This window comes from Plectropomus leopardus, chromosome 14, assembly GCF_008729295.1.
Source record: "Plectropomus leopardus isolate mb chromosome 14, YSFRI_Pleo_2.0, whole genome shotgun sequence".
In the NCBI taxonomy this organism is placed as follows: domain Eukaryota; kingdom Metazoa; phylum Chordata; class Actinopteri; order Perciformes; family Serranidae; genus Plectropomus; species Plectropomus leopardus.
In genome coordinates, this window is record NC_056476.1 from 8,942,593 (window position 1) to 8,965,085 (window position 22,493).

General features: G+C 40.2%; 1 protein-coding gene across 1 annotated transcript in view; it reads right to left on the minus strand.

The window, feature by feature from the left end:
• Nucleotides 1-22,493, minus strand: part of LOC121954046 (glutamate receptor ionotropic, NMDA 3B-like) — a 103,450-nt gene that overhangs the window by 6,640 nt on the left and 74,317 nt on the right. Inside the window, exons 8-9 of the mRNA XM_042501367.1 lie at nucleotides 16,293-16,408; nucleotides 1,077-1,228 (exon numbers count right to left, since the gene is read on the minus strand). Of these exons, the coding sequence (XP_042357301.1) occupies nucleotides 1,077-1,228; nucleotides 16,293-16,408 (268 nt within the window). The remainder of the gene's footprint in view (nucleotides 1-1,076; nucleotides 1,229-16,292; nucleotides 16,409-22,493) is intronic.

Below are 22,493 nucleotides of genomic sequence, written 5' to 3' on the forward strand. Positions count from 1 at the left end.
ATTTAGGCCACTTTTTGTGAATATGCAATTGATATTCCGCTGTTGTGTATCTAGTTTGTCTGCGTAAGCCCCGAAAGAATAGCAATAAAGAGGAGAGGGCAACAGCGTAAAAGACATGTTTGGAAAGAATAGGACGTGCTGAAAGGAAGAAAGCATAAAGAGCTGAGGGGGAAGCAAAACTGAGAGTAATAGAAAGAAACAGCGGTTAGAAGGGAGACGGTAAAAAGAGACGACGGTTAATTGAAGAGCAGTTTGTTCCCATTTGATTCGCCCACATTCCCCCTGACATAATGTCTATCTCTTATGAGGCTTTCATGGGCCTGGAGGAAGTGGAAGAGACAGTGGCGTGATTTTCGAACAATCTCTCTAATCATGTTTCTCTCACCCCGGCTCGCTCCTGCATCGCCTCCGACGGCAATTAGCCCCATGCTGACTCGACAAATTCATCAGCGACAACACCGACCTCCTTTTGCTCCCAATCCAGAGGGCGAGATCGCACCACATTGTTTGAGAGTAGCCCACTCTCTGGGCTTCATATGCGATGAATAGTAATAACTTCCTGATTCAGGGTGAAGTTGGGGTTTTCATCTCACTGGAGAAACCTATGACTGTGTAATTGCGTTTGTTGCTATAATATGATTCAACTTTGAAGTGGGATTTAAAAGGGATGGCCAAAGGGAGTTGAATAGCTTCTCTATTCACAAACAAGAGATATAGATACAGACAGTGCGCTCTGTCTAGAGATCCCCAGCTCTTTAAAAAGAGAGAAAAGAAAAACGGGAGGGGCGAGAACTGAGAGTTCTTTGCTGTAGCACAAATAAGTATCGACACTCAGACGGTACGTGCCTGTAACTCTGGTTAAGGTCAATAAATAGGCCTCAGTTTATGTGATTGTATGTCTTTGTCTGCGTGTATACGTCCGTCAGCGTATGTGTGCTTAGCTGGCAGCCAATCCAGTCTGTGTCCCAGAGGGAGACTCATTTATGGGAGTACAGGCGGCGGGAGGCTTCGCTTTACACACCGCACACGTACACAACACACAAACACATGCACACACTCTCCCGCCAATGACTTACCTCTGTGACTGCAAAGACTCGCTTCCCGCAGGGCACCACCTTATACCATTTATCATGTAGCATGTCCATGAAGCCGTCAGACTTGTAGCGACTCACGAACTCTGACACATTGCGGGTTAGAGGAGAGCCCTGGGGCAGGCCTATACCGTACCCTGAAAGATGACAGACACACACATACACACACACACGGAGGTGTAAATATATGCTACACATAACAGAATCTTAGAGCCATGCCCGAGGAAGAGACTAGAAACTAGGATCTGACTCGGTGTTTATGCGTTGGAAACCACAGTCAGCCAGCTGCGGTTAGCCAAAGGGCAGATGCCCTCTGGAAAAATTTATTCTATTTAAAAGATTCATGGGTTTACAGGCTTCAGTTGGAATTAGAATCAACACTCTTTCAACCAGGTACAGTGAATATGCCGTGCAAATACTCTGTCCTGTGCTTTCTCTGGTGGAGCAGACTATTCGTTTAGGGGGAAACAAAGCACAGAACCACTAACGCTGATGGAGGTGTCCCCCGTGGTCCGCAGTACAAACTGTAGTGGATCAAATCCTGGTATTGAGCTGTCTGCTCCTCCGTTTATCACTTCCGACAGCTTGAAAATGCTTCTCACAACAAGCTAGTGGACATATCTAAGGCAGTGATAAGCAGAGGTGGGGGACTCGAGTCACAGGACTTGACTCAAGTTGCAAACACTAATACTTGAAACTTTCTTGAATAGTACTGATAACTGAGTTTGACTTGGTGTTCATGACTAGAGACTTGACTTTGACTTGAGACAGATGACTTGAAAAGTGTAACTATGTGTTTGACTCAATGTGTAACTAACTCCCACCTCTGGTGATAAGACTAGAGGACACATTTTTTAGCTTCCTGTCTTTTATGATCTGCAACACTGATTGGTATCAGGCCAATCCTGTCCTTGTTAAGTGGATCTGGTATTTGGCCAGATGTGACCCATCCATATTAAATGCAGTTTCTTTGGCAGTGTCATAATAAAATTCAGTGTTTCCACTATCAGACACAACGGGCTGCCACCTTAGCAGCAATCCCTGGCCTCATGTAACCCTCCTTAAAAAATGAGTCCTGAGAGTTTCATGCAGGGAGGTTTCCAAATCTTTAAAGCTGTTAAAAAGAGAGCACTGGTATCTGATCGGCACCTTGAGTTGAGGAATTGGAAGTGGTATCTGAGGGTGAAAAGATGGATTAGTGCATGCTGAGGCTAAGGAGAGACTTCTAGGATCAATGTCAACATCTGAGGCATCTGAAGCATCACAGAGCAAGCTGCAGACGCTGTCAAACTACAAGACTTTCTGTAGGGGCCTTGTGAGGTGTCATATACTTAAGTCCAATCCCATTTCATGTTTTTACCCCTACCCTTTGTTTTTGAGTGCCACCTTTATCCTCAGAACAGAGTAACAAGTGGTTGAAAACTTTCCCTATGTGGTGGGACAACCCTCCAATTCCCTGATATGTTGTTGTCATGTACGTAAACACATGCAACAAATTGTACCGGACGTATGTCGTTTTCTGCAGTGTTTTCTCTTGCTCGGGCTACAGGCAGCGTTTTGTGGTTGTCAGGACCCTCGCGATTCACTAACAACTTCAGTTTCATGCTATCAATCAATCAAACAAGTTATCAAATTAAAAAAAAAAGGTCTGATGGTACTATTTTTAAGTTACATAAGTCGGGTGGGAATTCGGCATACATTTTCAAAAATGTGACAACTAATTTTGTTATACGACGCCAAAATAGAGTTCAGAGAATGAATGCTAGGTTGAAAAATCTGCAAAATCCATCCCATAATAATCTGGGCTGCTCTAACTGTAGGTCAATGATGTCAAACAATGCCAACACTCTGAATTGAATATTAGGGCCAACAGAAGGACATTTACTCATTCATATTAGATTTCTTTGTGGAATAACGTAGATTCGGGGCTTTTGAAAAAACATTCTGGAACTCCAGAGGCCTCCACCATGCTTCGTCTCTGGAGTAGAGTCGTCCTACACTACGACCCACTTCACAAGATAAAGTGACAAATTATTGTGCCCCCTGCTCAGTCCCATTGTCAGCATCCCACATCTGTCAGATTTTTTGGGCTTACATCAAAATACTCTGATCCGGTTGCTGTAGTGGGATCATGTTTGACTCAATCCCCCTCAGACTCCCTTCAATAAAAAGGGTGAAAGTATGCTCATGTTTTTCCCGACTGTCCTCCTTATGTGCAGTTATGTTCCCTCCCGCGGGTGACGCACTCACGTGGCTGTGGTCACGCTGAGGTGATTTATTAGCGGAATATAAATCACGTCCGTGTAAATGAAAACACAATGTGGGAGGAGTCGGCTCAGCATGTGTGTGATATGAAGTGACTCAAAATTTCGGCAAAGCTATTTGTTTTTAATGTTATGTAACATTTGCATTTTTTGAACACTGTTTTCTTAGATTACTCTTTTCTCACCTGTACACCATACCTCATTCCTTTGTCGCACTCAATTAGAGTTATTAGTTTCTTTTTTTTTTCTTTTCCTGTATGCTTGATTATTTTTTAATTTGTTACTTGACTACATTTTCATTAGTGTTTTCAGAGAGTGTCCCCTGAAGCCTGCCTGGAGAATATTAAAAGGTATATGACATTTCATACAGCCATCAGCCAAATACACATATTTTACCCTGCTTCCACTGGCAGTTTTATGACATACTTTTAATGAAATTACAAACAAATATGAACGTGTAAAGAAGGTATACCATCCTTCCATGGCCAAAGAATCTGATTCATCAACACACATCCATACTCCAGAAAAATCAGGCACACAGGATGTTAAAATAACTGGACCTACTGCCTCTCACCTACCCTGACCTCTTCACCACAGCTGTCAGTGGCAAAAACACTTATCGTGGTCTGTGACGCAGAGCATCCACTCCACGCTCACTTCACACTCATCCCCTCGGGTTACAGATACAAGACTCAGTTTTGCACAAAAGGCCAAATAAAGGCCAGTTTCACTCCATTTGCAGGGGAACTTAATATCATGCTGACATTAGAGCTCTATTGCAGATTCTCTTTTTTTTTGGTTCATTTGTGGATAGTGCTCTTTTGCAGTAACTGTTGAATTGTTAAAGGTTTTTTTTGGGATGTTGCTGGTGTACCTGTTTCTTGACAGGATGTATTGCCTTATGAGACTAAGTTAGAATGGCAGGTCCATCATTATTATTATTATTATTATTATTATCAGTACTAGTATTTGAGTTTCTTGTATCATTATTTGGCTTCCCAGTTGTGTTTACTTGTGTCTTCAAATTCCAACATTGTAATTGTGCACTAAATCTTTCCACATGTCCTGCACCAGGTTGGATTCCCACAAGTACATGCAGGGTAACCCGCAAAGAGTTTGTGTAATAGTTGAAAAATGTATCTATATGAAGTCATGAGCGTAGCTTAAAATGAGCTAAAGTTGTGGAAGCAGCAGGTGAGAACAAAAGTAATCATAAGTGTCTGAGCTGGCTGTGTAGACGCTCAGCAGCTTCTACCTGATGTGACAACTAAACGAGGTGGCCAAGGACATTCAACAGGACATTTATTTTCTAAAACTGTATTTATTTAGTGCTTTAACAGTTTTTGAGATCTGCCTGTTTTATCACTTTTATTCCTTTTTATTTGCTTTATTCTTATTGACCTTTTGTGTTTATATTTTGTTCTTGCCTTTTTGTTTGACTGTTCGAGACCTTTTTCTGTTTGGCATGCTGGTTGATGGTTTTTTTTTATTATTATTATTTTCTGAGTTCCTGCCTTTTCTTTGTCTGTTAAAGCACTTTGTCTGCATCTGTTTTTAAAGGTGCCATTTAAATGAAGTTATTGTGGCTGATTGATAACAATGGGGCAGTTACTTTGGATATGTGGATGGATGACTTCTGCAAAATTGGTTATCTTTGTGCCACACATTACATCAACAACAAGTGGGAGCTGACTGAGTGAGTGCTTTGCACATCTGAATGGTACAGTGCATTATGCAAAACAGCACTATGGCAAAATGGTGTGTTTAATCACGGGTCGGGTAGCAAGACCAATATTAATGAGGCAGGGCGGGCCCAGATTTGACTTGGAAATAATCAGAGTAACTGGTCAGTTCCAGTACTGAGCTCTGCAGGAGTGGGTTTGCAAAACTGTAACCGTAAAGGACTCTGTCTGCCGTAACTTCCTGCATGATGATGTTGTTATAAAAGACCACCTTATGTCCCTGCTAAAAAAAACAAAAAACAGCCAGCTTTACCAGCTTAAGATGGTTAAACTGGTTGACCAGCTTGTTTGACAAGCTTAAGCTTTATGCATCATTTTGATGGTTTAGCTGGTCGCACCAGCTTGTGATGTGTGACGTGTCACTTTAGCTGGTTTATCTGTTGAGGTTCCTGTAAAATTGAAACCAAATCAATGTCCTTGAGTATGGAGAAATAAAAGTACCATAAGGGGGAAGTATAAAAAGCAAAGGGCATAAATCAGTTAGGTTTATTGTCATGGAATATGCATAAAGATAAATGTAACTCGATAGGCTGGTCACACCAGCATGTCCAGCAGCACAAACAAACTAACTGGTCAAGGCAGCCTTTGACCAGCATCTCCTGTGTTCTGCAAGGTAAAATTACTTTTTGTTTGTCGCTTTGAGGAGAGTGAAAAAATGGCTTCAGTACCCTGTCGGAAAGGGCTGTCTGACGGCAAGGTAAAGCACTAAAAATACAACACTGACTATGGATGAGTACCTCAGGGCGCCCTGTAGCTCACCTAGGAGAGCGTGCACCCTAAGTATGAAAGGAAATGACTTTTTACTGCAGCTGTCTTTGCTGCAAGTCAGCCCCTCTGCCCCCCCCCCCCCTTCCTTCACCTGTCCTATCAAATAAAAGCAAAAAAAAACAGCCTAAAAAAGCACCTCATGCAGAGGGACCCGCCCTTTGATAACACATTTATGAGTTTTACAGTAGTTAAGTTTGAATCACTATAGATAACCAGCATATTTAAGTACTGTGGTTAAGTACTGTCGATGTTGTGAGACTTTCCCTCAAATATCAGAGGAAAACATTTTACTATTTGTTCATGCAAGTGACAGCTGCAGTTATCGATTACTTTGCACTGCAATGTTTACATGCAATAAAATATTATGTGCAATTAGAGTTCAAACCTGCCGCTGTCGCAGATATGGATTTAACAGCTTCAAAGACAGTTTAATTATGCAGTCAGTAATGCAAATCATTGTTAGAGTACATTAAATATTAATCTGTGCTTGATTTGTAGAAATTGTTTCACCATTGATTGGTATTGCCTTTGACTTTCTTATTTGCCTCCTGTTAAAAGGTAAAAAACGTGGAGTAATGAGAGCAGACACAGCAATAAAATACACAGCAATAAAACTATATAACTCTACAATATTTTTAATTAAGTAACAGTACTTTTCCCACAGCTGTTCATTGCTTTAATTTCAAAAGCCGCACGTTCATGTATCATCACAACTTGAAAGCTGTAGAGAAATGTTGCTGTGCTCTTCCCGGATTGTGAAACAGCATCTGTTTTGCATTACAGTCCACAGCTCTGCAGGTACAAAATGAGAGAAATCTGTCCCTCAGCTTAGAATCAAAAGACGCTCTCGGAGATTTATTGCTATACAAGACCTCCTGGGGTTGTTTGTTTCATTTCATCTGTACCGCAGTGAAAGACAGTCATGCCAACAGCATTTTTTGAGTGTGTGTGTGTGATTGTCGCAGACTTGGCAGCTGTTTTCGAGGGAGTTTTTAAGTGTGTGTGTGTTGGCAGTCAAGGTCTGTGCGGACAGAAACACAGAACAGCTAAGGTTCACATAACTGTCACACTCTGCTTCCTACATGACAAAGACTGTCTGAACTCCCCTCCCTTTGCTCTCGCCCTCCTTTACCTTCCCTTCTCTCCTCGTTTTCCTCCTCTCATCCCTCCCCTTCCCCTGTCCGAGGTCATTTCTCTCCCACCATTGCCGCTAGTCTCAACCTCCGTTAGTCCGCTCCTTATCTCTGTCATCCCTTCAATTTCGTTCAATTTCTGCTTCACTCCATTCTTCTCTTTATCTCTCGGCTCCTCTCCCGAGTCCACTGCTTTGTCTCAGTACGTCTTCCTCCTCTTTTTTTTCTCCTCAAGTAGACAGACAGCATTTCTCTGTCATCAGCCTATCTCCATCCACGATTCTTCAGAGCACTCAGTCAAATAGCGAAATACAAGTGGGCAGCCACTTGTCATTTGTTTTGATTCTTTCCCCCAGACATCTGCAGATTCCACCGCGAGTCCCAAAGCTGTCACTCACATCCCACACACACCTACCCGCTCGCTCCGTGACACACCCGTGCACATCCAGTTTTATTCCAAAACACTTTATATAGACTTGTAAAAATTTTATGACCCTATTTTGAAATACAGATCAAAAGTGAAACTGTTTCCCAAGCATGGAACTTATGATCTTTCATAACTTTTAAATGATTATCTTTGTATTGCTGCTTTCTTTATGGTATGGATGCTACAAAGCTCTGTTTTCTTGTTTTTGTGCTGTACTTCTAAAAAATTAATCCAAAATCAAACACTGGCAAGCACTCTTTAGTCTTTCTTTTTGTATTTCTGTTAATGAAGTTTGACTTTTATCTATGTAGCGTTCCTTTGGTCTTTTATTAATTGCTGCTAAAATGCAAAATCTCCTGTGTGCCAGAGGATTTTCCTCCAATTTATTGTTTAATTAAAATGTCAAAAATGTCACAGCTGTTTAAATCAGTGAAAGACCAGTTTGATATAGAGCCAAAAAAATCTAAATTATAGGTTGTATCCTATCAGGATGAATCATCAGTTTTGCTTTAAACTACAAATGTTACAATTCATACTCTCTCTGAGGTTTTTCTCCTGTTTAATTACAGTATATATGCTTAAAGCTGGGGTAGGCAGAAATCTGGATAAAGCAAAACATTTGGGAAAATATACCCTCCGCTTGCAACTCTGCGCTCTCTGTCCTAAGCCCCTCCCACCAGACGACCACAGGCACATGCAGCATTCAGCGATTAGCTACATAAAAGTAAACTTGAAGCTGCAGCTGTGAGCCTTTAGCTTCAGACTCTCTTTTTGATAAGTCTGACTTCCTTTTTTGGGTACCTCTGCAGTGTAGACAGTTCTTGCCAATGCAGAAATAGTAACTTTCTCTGCAGGCTTCTCGGTGCTTGAATCAAGGTTTCACTGAAGGAATGTGTATCTGCATTTGTACATCAGTCAGCAGGAATGCCCTCTCTCTGAAATGACCTGTGATTGGCCAAAGTATCCTGTCGCTGGTTAGACTTCTAAAGCCGGAAAACAGAGCCAAGAGGAGGTGCAGAAGTCCATCTCTCAGACCACTTGAATCACAATATGCTCAGTTTATTATGTACAGAGCCAACTGAGGTCCCGAAAGGTGATATTTTTTTTATCGTGTATGCTGAAGTTAATTATCTTGTGCAAAGAAGATAAGCAACTTGTCCCCATGAGACAATTAACCTGTGCCCACAAAATAAAAAATATTACCTTTCAGGACTTTAGGGGCTGTGTAATTATGTGATTTTCACCCAGTGATACCAAATTAAAATGGCCTACCCCAGGTTCACAGACACTGATTGGTTGGTTAACTGCCAGTTTAGAGGTTACTGGTTGTCCATCAGTAGCAGTCAGCTAATGCAAGAGACATTTAATAAAATTGTAATCGGAGTACATTTTGGTAGGTAAGAGTTTCTGAGTCAGTTATTCAATACATTTGGTAAAACGTCCAGCCTTAGGTGACATCTTATATTGCTTGTTTTGTCCAATCAAAAATCTAAAAGCAAAAAATATGCAGTTCAGTTCAGTTTTTGTATTTTTGATTTTTTTCTAAAACAGAAATGGACAGAGGACGAAATGAGCAAGGCAAGAAAAAATTATCCAAAAATTAGCCATAAATTAGTAAAAATTAAAAGAACATTACCTGAAAATTAGCTTAAAAAACAGACAAAAAAGTGCTAAAAAATAAATAATAAATCTGTAACATGATTTTAAATATGGAATTATGATAATTGTAATTATAACTTTCCCCTAGTGTTGTCTTTTTTTCTAGCTTTTAAAAAAGCTTTTAAAAATAATTTACTAAATCTACTAATTTCTTACAATTCATGGAGCATTTCTTACTAAGTTGCTTGTTGCCTTTTATCTCATTTCTTTTTTTTTTGTAAAAGAGTCCCATCAGTTTTGCTCAACTTTCAAAGATTTTATTACTTGTGAGAGGTGTCTGAAGGCAGCACAAGAAAACTCATCACCTTCCAGTTTTCAAAGAGTTAATTAAATAGTTTTTGCTGATTGACTAATTTGTGCATCTTCACATAATTTGATTTAACCAAGGCAATCTATCAGGCATGTTTTTTTTTAGTTTTTTAAAGGAGGCTATCTTACTTTGAAATTCAACTTTTCTATCCACATTTACACACACACACACACACACACACACACACACACACACACACACACACACACACTCATAAGCAGATAAAGGCGTCTGTACGTCACCAGTGCCAGACGTGAGCTAACGGACCAACAACAGTCTCATCCTGGCAACAAACTCTTCTGCCAGCCTCATTTTGATCTTCAGACGCGCTCTGTCCTGCTCCACTGAGCTCGTGTAGACCACTTATGCACACAGGGACACACACACATACAAACAAGCGGCGAGCGGCTGCGTGTTCGGTGGCAATATTATTAATGGGGTGTGTCTAGGCTGTCGTAAACATCTCCCAACAGCACTCAGCGAAAACAGACGCGCAGCACAGCAGCGACACCCCCGCATCTCTCTCTCCACTTAAGTAGCCTGAAGATTTCAGCAGCAGCACCTCGCCTGCAGCGTCTCCACAGTCCCAATTCCTCCGTCTCTCTCTGTCTGTATCTCCTGACCACAAACCGCTCTATAAATCCTGCCTGCATCCTCACATGGACCAAATAACACTTCCTCTCTTTTTTTCTTCCTGCCCTCCATCCTTTCTCTCTCTCTCTGTCCTCTCCTCCCCCTCCCTCACTCCATCTGCTTGGGGTGAAGGTTTGTCTTGATTAGGGGACTCTGTTGGCTGGCTCTTTTATCACTCGCTGTGCAGAAAGGCGCAAACTGGCAGTGGGCAAATGAAAGCCCTCTATCTCCTTCTTGTGCTCGACTCCCACCTCGCTCACACCCCCCCACACTGGGCCCTCCCTTTCTTCACCTCTGTTGTTCTTTCTCATATTTACTTTTTCCATCTTGTGTTCTGTCTCCTCTTATTTCCCCCTCATCTCTCCTCCTCCTCCTCCTCCTCCTCCTCCTCCTGTGTTTCTTCCTCTCACACATTTCCTGTCTGGGCCATTTCCTGCTCTTTCTTCCTCTCACCGTCCAGACTTATTGAGTTATTCACTCCCATCTCATTCTCCCTCACGCAGGCTATGGGGGTGAATAGCTACCAAAGGCAGCTTAGATTCTTCGCCCGTCTTTTCATGTAGACAATGAATCAAGTAGTCGTCAAACTGACCCACTCTACATACCAATGAGACCTGCTTTCTCATCCTCACAATCATGACTAATGCTACGGCGATGTCTCTTGGCTCATTTTGTCTTATGCGGTGAAGAAAGCAGCTGATAATCTCCAGTGAGCGCGAGTTGTACAGTGAGTAGGGAATGTGGGAGTGGGGTCTTGCTGAGGGTACACTTTGATTGACAAAGAAATGGCATCAAAGGTAGTGTTTGGTCCCGTATGGCACCCTTACTAGTATCTATTTACTGTCTCTATATCTGTCTCAGAGGTGGCAGGAGAAAAGGAAAGCGTGAAATCAAACGCAGAAGTGCCGTTCACACATATGCATACACATGAACGTACGTCAGCACCAGGCATGAGTTCACACTAATTCTCTACCTGTAAAAACCTCCCCGTGACTAAGCGGAGTCTGGGTTGGAGGTTAAATGCTTTATACATCCAATAAATGTGTTCTGCAGGCGAAAAATTCACTTTAAGGTCACCTTGAGAGACGTATGTGCTGATGACATGTGACTAGAATACAATAAAACTTGCTTTAATGGCTGGAAGCTTTGTTTACCTCAATGAAAAGGGAGCAGAGGACTTTTATTAGAGCTAAGGCAATTTCTTTCGACAGGTCGTCAGCAGCCTTTATTGGGAAAAATGATTCGATTTACTCTTGTTCTGCATACATATATTTCTTAAGAAAATGACAACAACTACTGCTGGTGCTGTTGTTAAGAGGAGACGCCCCAGCTGAATGGGGTAAAATGTTAAACATATAGATATTTCCATGAAACTTCCCCTGTTAATTACGTCAATTAAAACAATTACTTTTTGTATTACAAGTTCTCTGAAGTTTTATGTTTTACCCTTCAAGACGACAATGAGCAACTTTGGAAAAAAATAGTAAAAAATTAAAAAACAAAAAAACAAAAACAAAACTTAAAATAAGCCAAAAAAGAAAAAAATAAATAAAGTAAAAGAAGCAAAAAAAAGCCCCATAAAAAAGTAAACAGCCAGGCTCTGGTAATAAGTTGTTCATAGCTTTTTCTGTTTTCCCTCGAAATTTTCCTATCTTTTTAAAAACACTTTTTTTGTAATCTGTGAAGCATCAAATGCCAACTTTTTCCCCCTGTGTTTTTCAAAGAAATCAAATTAGTTTGTTCAGGGTTTAAAAGTTAAAATTTTTTTGAAATGAAACTAAAAGCGGCACAAGAAAAATTAGGTCGATCAAGGTTTCAAAGGGTTAAATTCGCTCTGAGACATTATCTAAAGCCCCCGTCCCACTCAAAATTCAGCAGCATGAAAAATCTATTTTCACCTGTTGGGTCTCACCTTAATTCCAGTACTGGTCAAAATAATGTACATTTGACAATAATAATTGTATAACACAATCAATTACTTTATCAAAAACATGATTTATTACTGGTAATTCATCACCAGCTATTGACCACAATAACAGTAAGTCTTGTAACCAGAGTATGCATACCTCAGAACAGAAGGAAATAAAGGCTTATTGACTTATTGACTAACAAAGCAATATTGCACAGATGCAAGGTGCCTTGTAAGTTAAGGATTTTAAGTCAGTGCCTGAAGGGTATTATAACTGAAGCCAGTGCATTTAGGTCAGCATGTTCTGCTACATGCAGCACATATACATTTGGAATATTTGAGAGCTTTTTTAACAGGCTGGGCCAGGGCCATTCAATTACAAATTCAATTAGGCTGCATTTTAAAACCAGGAAATGTGGAGGGGCCACACATTTTCCGCAGTAAATTAAAACCTTTCTTTCTTTCTTTTTTTTTTTTAGCTTTTGGCAATGACAAATTTTAAACAAATGCAAATGATCAAAGTAAAAATGGAAATGTTTATGGTTTCACTTTTGCAATAAAGAGGTGACAGTCATATATCTGACCCAGGCACATCACAAAGTGCAGACACTGAATAAAAAGAGCTATTAATGCTATCAGTGCACACAACCATAACAAGTGGCAATAACCATAACCAATAACACACTATCTCACTCCACCAGAATCTCTGTCCCTCCGTCTTCTCTCTCTCTCTTTGTCTCACACACACACACACACACACACACACACACACACACAGGTCATATTTTTTGACTATTTGACTGCAGCTCAGACGTTTTGAAAAGCTCCTAAGCACAGTCTGAGCTATATTACATGAGAAATATTGATTTGGGAAGGATATGATCAGTGGTGTCGCTAGACTGCTGCCTCATCCTGCCTGAGTGGCACTGCGCACGTGTAACTCAACAGAGATGAGAAGGAAGCGAGATGGCTCACTTGTTAGACACTTCAAGAAACCCCGAGCCTGTTCAGACCTTGTATTAGCATGTGTTTTGGTGATCTGAAGTAAAGTGTACAGCTGAGACACATCGCTGCTCAGACCTATCATGCATCTCCAGCTGACCACTTAAACTCAGATCTCATTACTGCCCTGCGCACAGCAATTACGTCCACACTTTTGCTAGCTGCTCTGCAGCGCGCTCTCTTTCTCATGTTAGCAGCTGTGTCAGTACAGCTGGTGATATCACTATCAGCAGAAATCAACGCGTCTTCCATCCACAGAGCAAAACGATGGACGGTAATGCAACACTTGTTCAACTCGACATAAAACGGGTAAGTTACAGAGCATTAGCACACTGTCAACAAAACAACTATAATGTCCTTCACTGATGACGCTGTCCTTGTTGGAGACACATCAGGACAACGTTAGCATTTATACCACAAAACATACGTAGTCATTTGCGTCCTAGGGCGTGGCACACATATGCTGTGAGCCATATGTGGTCTGCAGACCAACTATTAAGTAGGCATTGGCTAGGCTATTAATAATTTACAAATCTTGACTTTTTTTTTAGTTTGGTTTGGCGAGGAGTGAATATGACTCACAGAGTGCAGCGACACCTCAGCCTGTCACCCAAAAGGTCCCATTCTTAAATATGTATAAATTTGGGCAATAATAAGATGCAAACAGGTGAGTTACAAAAAAATTAACCCCCAACAGTTGTCACGGATGTTGAAAGCTATAGATGCCAAAATTATTCTTGTATCAGGCTGTAAACATGCTTATTTCTGCTGTAAAGTTGGATATTTAACATGGGGAGACTGACTATTTTGCAGCCAAGTGGCCATTAGAGGAACTGCAGTTTTTGGCACTTCAAAGTAAATGTAAGCTAGATAAACCACAGTCTATATTCCTATTTTCAATGCAGTTGTTAACTGGCATCAACGGCAGCAACAAAGACAATCACGCTTGTTCACTGTGTTTTTCTACCAAAAATGTTTTGCGCTGCTCAGGGGGCACTTGGCTGAAAAATAATATTTCACACAGGGGGTGCATTATTGAAAAAAGTTTGAGAACCACTAGTGCAGAAGAAAGAGAATCAGGAGAAGAAAGGCAAACAATGGAAAATTTTCACTTTAACATGAAAACATGACAGTAATGTACAATTTCTTTTTTTTTTGCAAGCTTCCAGGCTCTATTCTGTGGCTTTTTCTTTTCTCTCTGCTTGCCATGGCTCATTTGGTGATTTTTTTTTCAGACAGAGGAAGAAGCATTGAGCTTACTTTGGAAAAATGTCCTCCTTCTGAAAGTCAAAAAAGGAAAACAATTTCCTCCAAGAATAAACACACATTTAGTACACCAGGATGCAACCGTCAGTGTGCTCACACACATACTTCTGCATGAGCCCACTCTTTCCACCAGCCTAGCCGAAATTTGAACTTGATTCATGTGGTGATGTAGGAGAACTTGAATATGATAACTCCCTTCGTGGTTCATTAGTTGGATTTTGACTGGCAGTCCATTTGTCTATATATGTCACGACTGAGCTGTAGTTAATCTGACCTGTACGTGTTAAGTCCAAAGTGTTCTGACTGGACATCGTTGTTAATAATAGATGGTTGAGTACTTTCATCCTGCAGCGTTCTAAGTTCATCCAGTGAATCACTGTGTTATTCTGTCAGTCATGTAGCTCACAGTATTTGATCTCCTCCCTGAATGTGCGTATGAGTATGTGCATACTTTATATATGTGTGTATGTGTCTCTATGTACATGCTCTAGGGTGTATACAGCATGTGTGTTGGTATGTTTGTCTCTATTGCATGAATTTTGCATGAAGGAGAGCAGTCTGATACAGTATGTTGAGTGTACAGGTGCAGTTTTTTATGTGTGAGAGTGCATGCACAGGTGTGTACGTATATATTTGTGCAAACAACTTTTTGGTTTGTGTTTATGTCCATGTTAATCACACTATGGGGACTCATCTGCCATAAGTTGGAGAAGCAGCTCCCCTAAAGGTCAATTTATTTAAGGAAGGCTAGATTTTAGATTTAAAGTTCTGGATTTTTGAAGTGGAGCTGTGTGAGATACTCATGTATATTCAATGTACTACAAACAGTAGCAGGCAGTCAATGCGTGCTCCCGGTTTGCAGAAACAGCTGGGCACCCCAAACCTCAGCATAGCCATGCTGCATAGAAGTGTTGATGTCAAAATGTATTTCATGCCTGAAAAAAACAATGTCAGTCTAAGTGTACGTCGTATTGAGAGTGTTTTCAAGGTGAAGTTTCATTTTAGTTGGATCGCATAACAGCTGCTAACCGCACTCTCTGACCCAAACAGCTGACCGGCAGCGGATAAGAAATGTAGTGCCAAAGGAAAAGGCTGTGTGACGGACAGATAAAGCAGTGAAAATACCCTAAATATAGCTTCCACTTAAAGTGATAACGATTTTTTAGGTAGGCCTTTTTTGAGGTGGCTAAAATACGTTTTGGTGTTAACCTCTGTGGGGTGCACGCCACGTCTGTTTCTACAAACCGGGAGCACGCCGACCACCAGCTGCTATGTAATACACTGACTGCACATAAGTATCCTGACTTAACCCTTTAAGAATACAACTATTACTAGGTCCAGTGTGTAGCGATAGGGGGATATATTGGCAGAAATGGAATATAATGTAATACATTTTTTTAGTCTATAATCACCTAAAAATAATGACCATTTGGTTTTTGTTACCATAGAATGAGCTGTTTTTATCTACATAGGGAGCGGCTCCTTTTACACAAAGTACGCAGTGCCATGATCCACACCGGATCCAGGGCCATCCCTGTTTTCATGTAGCCACCATAGTTAACAGCTCATTTGTGATGAGAGCACCAGAAAAACACTGATTTTTTAATGTGAAACTGCTTTGTTCAGTGTTTTTGACGGTTTAAATCGCCAGGTTTGTTTGTTTTGGAGAGGAAGAGACCTCTGCAGATAATCTGGCTTTCTGTAAAAACCTCCTGAACAATGAACACTGAAGGAATCCCAGTTTCTGCTGGCATATGGGAAACGTTTCAGCTGGTTGCAATCTGCAATCCTCCCCACAAGATGCCTCTAAATCGTACACATTGCGCCTTTAAAGTAAACTTGATTTGTACACCATGTTTCGAAAGAGTGCTATAAAGTGATTCACAGAGAGGAAAAAGAAGAACAAAGAACAAAAAACGTAAAAAACTACTACAAAAATAATGTTACAAGATCAAGCAAATGCCAAAAAAAACAGGTCAGTTTTAAGATGCTTTTTAAAAAGGCCACTGGAGATTGGCTCAAAGTCAATATAATGTCCTCAAGTAAAAAATCAAGTGTGTCTTTGTGTGTGAGAGCCTGTGTGCGTACCTTCAATGGCGAATGGCTTCCCCACAGTGAGCAGTTTGCACTCCGCATCGATGGACACCTCAAAGTCCAACAGGGCTTTGTCCATGATGAACGCATCCAGAGTAGGAGGATCTGTCCTTCACCACCAACACACAAACACACACACATGCACACACACACACAGATCATAGGAGAGAGAGAGAAGCATTAATTGAAGACAACTTTTGAAGACAAATCAGATTTACTTCCCAAAGTTTGCTCACACTCCCCAGACCCCTGCAGAAACCTCGTATTTGGGTCTGTCATCCCGTTTTGTCATTTGAGGATGAGATTAACTGCATTCTAATAGACTGTGTAAACACATACATCATTACCTAAACCAACAGCCTCTGTGGTGCACAGATAAGACATTACACACACTACCGAAGACTCTCCTACTCCGGCAATATCGATCCAATTGACCCTAATTGACCCCTAATTATAGACCGTTCCTCCGTGTGCAGCCTCTGCCGTCGACAGGAGATAAGTTTCAGGATACGAAGCGAAACACACTGCATTTGAATAATTTACCTGCACGCCAACACATCGATAAAGAAGAAAAGATAGACATTTCCTGATGCACAAATTGCACAAACATATTTGCATGCACATATACACTCAATATGAATGGCAGAAAGACAAACAAGAATAAATGCATGTATTGGAAAAAAATCATGCACCCACACGTAGACAGCCTAATGGAAAAAAAAAATAGAGCGCAGACTGATCAAATTACCTGAAACTTCTTGTTATTCAGGATGTTTGCTGCTAAACAAAAGGTTGACTTTACAAAGTCTTTGCTGTGCTGGCAAAGAAGAAACGTCTATTTTTCCTCTGTCTAGGCCTGTCAAATATGAGGCACAGGGAGAAGAGAGAGGAGACACTTCTTTTGGGACTAAAGAGGGTCGGAAGTTACCCGATGCTGGGCCTAGGGATAAGAGTGGTGTGTGTGTGTGAGGGTGCATGTGAATATACATCAAAGTGTGTAAGTATGACTGTACGCCTGTGTGTAGGTATGTGCTTGCATTACTTCCTCCGAGCCTATAGATTTGTGTTCATGTGCAACTGCATGTGTAGCCCAGGGCGCTCTGTCTCTCCAGGAGAAGCCTTTTGAGTGTTTTTTTTTCTCCTTTAAGATTTGAGTGCAGTATTGGGGTCAGTAGTTCTGCCAACACAGTATTTTACTGCCTCACTCCGGCTCTCTGCACTGCTGTGACTTCCACTTCTGCTTCGCCTCGCACGCAAACAAACGCCGCCTTCATCTTCCCTGTTCTCATCCTCTTTCTCTGAACAAGCGCTTTGTATCTTCCCACTTGTATCACAAAGTCAGCACATGCAGTATCTCAGCATCTCTGCTGGTGCTCTATGGAGTAGGCATTGTGTCGGAGGAGCGTGCGTGGTGATAGCTGTGTGAGTGTTCGCTGTGTGTATGTGGTGCAGGATGTCTGTGTGTCTAAAGCTGGGTGAGCCACGACAAACACATTTTGTCTTTCTAGCATGTTTGAATTCCACTGGTGGACTCATTACATGTAATTAAGTGCTGCACCTAAGTATATATTGGATGTTCTTGTAATTATACTTCCACGATACTACATTTTAGATGGAAATACTGCAGTTAATACTCATATGAGGAGTTTATAAAATATGAGGCATTGTTGTAGATAGAACTGTTATAAAATAGTTCATATTAACTTCACCTCAACCAAGTATACAACAATAAAATGTTATCTACACAAATGCATAAACAATAGATTCCTATAATATCATACTCTATATAATAACATTACGTGTTTTTCTTTTTTGCATTATGAGTACTTTTACTATTTTTTTACTAGAAGTTATTAAAGCTAGCTATTATAGTTATCAGAACAGGAGGCAATAAAACACTAAATAATCAAAACAACTTATAATAAATATCTTGTATCAGCCTATTAGGTGTGCTGCTTTTTTTCTGCAAAGACCACAGGACTGCATTTAGAGCAATGTCTCATCAGTGAGTGTGAATACATGCCGAGTTGAGGGGGACACCTCAATTTTTTTTTTAGCAAAATGACTAAAATGCATTCACCTAGTTAACCTGCTATCCCTCTCCATCCCGGGCCAGATCCAGACACTTTTGGAAAGAAGACATTATAAGCTGTCTAATAATATCAATATTGTTTTTGAACTCCAAATATAAATCAAAATACATCAAATTACACAATGTCTGTCACTGAACCTTCATTTTGAGAAAAATGCCTTCAAAGGTGGTAGTTCAATTAGTCAAACCTGTCCCACCCCCCCATTAAAATCAATGAATTACCTACAGTGGACACGAGTACGCCTGGTGTAATCAGACTTTCAGAGTATCCTGGTTACGTGTTCACATGTGTGGAATTTACATCCTGGTTTCAGACTTCAAGAAAACCGCACATGCAGGCTGGTGTACTCCAATAGAAACCATGTGGCATATAAACACCTTTTCAAGGTTTGTGATCACTCTTCCTCAACTCGAGACACTTAGTCGTCACTAAGTCAAGAAAAATATGATAACAAAGGATGTAATGATAATCCACACACGCAAATGAGATTGAAAGTCTGACACCAGTAATGTGAAGGATAAATCTATCCTGTCTTGCATTACTGATGATCAGATTGAGAGGATAAATCCAGCAAACCATGAAAGACAGCAGAGTTCAGGCAGCCAGAAACCAAAGTGGGTTTATCCTCAGATGCTGAGGTTATTCAGTTAGTCTGCAAATGACAGATCTTGTTAGACGGGGAATTAAGGACACATTGGCATCTAAACAGACAAGTAAAGTAAACAGGGAGGTGAATAAACAGGTTACATGATCTGACTAAACATCATATGCAAAATATGATTAAAACCAGGATGAGACTCACATGTAACACATAACAGAGACACCTGTGTGCATGTAGATATACTGCATTTCCGAAAATCTGTGCTCTGGGTTTCTCAGCATGACCTTATTGGTCTCTTAGGTCATCTGGTAGTAGGGCTGCACCTAGTGATTATTTTTTTTGATTAATTTGACAATCTTTTTTTTTGTTGATGAGTTGACTAATTTAATAACTCAGCTATCAATTATTCTAGAATATTTTATTATTACCTGATTAAAATAACAATGAATTTATCCAAAAATAAATATAAAAATTTGTCTCATTAATATTTAAATAACTTTATTCAACCATATTCTCTAAAAAAAACTACAATAATAGAACTGATCTTAAAATTAGTCTAATTTAGATGTCACTGCTCAGCTATGATATTAATAATAATGATTATTATTATTACAGACCCAATTTGTCAGATGCCCGATCAGGAAAATTTTGGACTTAAAACTCATAAAGATTGCTTTATTACACACATTAAATTAATCACTATATATCAAAGTGGCCTTTTCCCTTAACTTGAGAATCAGTATTTTTTCTTGTAGTACTTGGTTATGACATGGATTTATTTCATCACTATATATGCAGTAAAGATAATTGCTGGCAAATGTATTTTTGCATCATTGTGGGGTGAGGAAAAATAACTGAAACAAGTTACTGACTGTCTAAGCGGTCTGTAATGTTAGTTTACGTGGATTTCTCACTCTTAAATGGCTGTTAAAGTGAACAGAAAATAAAAAATAGATGAATAAAACTGTAATGTGACGTATAGTACAACATTAGCGGTTGTGCGGAAAGTAACTACAAACAGAAACACGTTTGTGTGTTGATAATTCCAATATTTGATGCATGGGTGAGGACAACAAGTAAACAGAGCGGTGCTGCGTGCTGCCGTCTTCACAAAACAGGATGCTTTTGCTTCAAATTCAAGTTCGTGCATAGCAGCAGTACTCCTGTAAAAAGTCATTTTAGCTGTAGTTATGGGCTGCAGCTCTCTCTCTCGTAGAATCCATGCTCCAACCAAGCGTAGCTTACTATATGTGAGGCGCCCGGTTTGGCCAATCGACGTATTTCCGTAATTAATGACGTTGATATTGTCAATAAATCGCCCCAGCCCCATCATCCACACACACAAGTCGAGTATACAGGGAGCTGAATAAACAGGTTACATGTTCTGAGTAAAAATTATGGGCAGAATATGATCAAAAGCAAATTATGACTAACACATAACAAGGATAACCATGCAAACATACTCAAAAGAACAAGTTACCCACATCCAAACTCTCTTTGCCTTCAACACAACCTTCTCAGTCTCTGAGGTCGTCTGATAGCAGTCAGCTAAATATTTCCAGTCAAAACTAAACATAAAGAAGCAGCTCTGAGTTACTATGCACCAAAGTACTGGAACAAACTTCTGGAAGATGTGAGGCTACCTTTAAATCCAGGTTAAAACCTTTATTTCCTCCTCTGCCTTTGAATGAACCATAACCACTCTCTATCATCCTGAACTACTTTCCATTTATTTCTTTATAATTTATTTTAGAATAGTTCCTATCCCTTAAATTTTTGTTGTATTCAGTGCTTTAATGCATTATGTAAAGTACTTTAAACTGCTTTTGTGAATTAATCGTGTTATATAAATAAACTTGCCTTGCCTTCCTACTTTCATCTTCTCACAATCCCCATTCGACATCCGATTCACCCATTCATCCTCGGCCTTCATTTCATCAACTTGTCCCTGGCCCTCATTCATCTCTACACTTTTAATTAACTAAAATATTTTCCCTAACACAGAAAAGACTTTGTTTTGTTTTTTTTAAAAAGTAATTTACGTAATTCATAGGCTTTCACCTCACTTTTACCTCATCCTAAAACGTCTCTGGATAATAAAAAGCTCACACAAATGCAGGGTGTAAATATATTCGGCTCACAAAGTGATGAGTACTTGATGGTATCTCTGTCAGATGCAAAAGCAAACAGCGTGTTCACTATAATAAGAAAACATCCACCGACGGCTTCGACACAACATCACTGCAGGCGAAGGGAGATCAAAGGAAAAATCACCCTAAAACACAAATTACGTTGAGCTATTGCATTGATGTTAGATAGAAATGTCAGCAGGTGCCAACATTAAAAACAGCCACATTTTGAATTGATGTCGTTGGTGACACATTGTGGAGTTGCTACACTGACATTTGATTTGTGGGCTTTTAGAAGTTTTGATTAAAATATCAGATCTAAATCTTATTGAAGGGCGTACAACTGGTGAGTCAGACAATCTGCATGTATCCAAGGAGTTATTCACTGTCTGTGTATGACCTCCAGGTGACACCATGAACTGTATTAAAAAACACCACACATGTTCAAAGAATACTCATGCTAATATTTTGTTTAACATGCTGTTCCCACATAATAGATATAATAGATAAAGGGGCTGGAAGCAGATTAATGCTGTGTTCACACTACGAGCTACAACACAACAGCGTGCCCTGCCACATTATTGCTGAGTCGCTGTTAAAGTGCTGCTTAAGCACTTGTTAACATGGTTACGTCGTCACAGGTTTGCAGCTACGTAACTGTCAGCTGATAAAACAAACTATGGACAGCGTTGTCAACAATAAGATTTTATGTAAGCCTGAACATTATTCATCAGTTCACTGTTTTATCAATCACTCTTTATTTGTTTGAACATGTGGTCATGGTGACATATACGCCGCTCTCTGTGTTCAAATTTAGCGGTGGATCTGAAAACAAATCATATGATTGCTTGAAGCTTTACCGTATCTGTGAGGTGCTGAAAAAAGTGTCGGGTGTCAGTTTTTTAGCTTCATTTCATTGGTTACCATTAGAAATGAATCCTAGCCTGCTGCTGTCACTCGTAGTGTGAACACATCATTACTCTTTAAATTTGCTTTAGCGCTTGCTTTTGCTTTAGAGGAAATGTTGAAGAGATTCAGCCATTCACCGTGACCTGACTCCATTCGATTACTCTATTTCCTGTTAGACTGTCCTGACGATGTGCAGTGCCATTTTGGGCAAGAATTTTATCATACACCCTGTTTCTATCCTATTCTTGTTGCTTGAGTTGATAGCGTCACAAAGGACTGGAAACAGCTGGTTCATGGGTTTAATACAAAAATTGTCTGTGCAAAATTTCGTTGCTTTGTGCGGGATGCCAGCAAGCTAGCTTGTTCTTAAAATTGGAGATGGTAGTATGATACAGTAGGCAGCAACAACAGTGGTTATGTTCCTGAGTACATCTGATAGGTAAATGGTAAAGAGTTTGAGGGC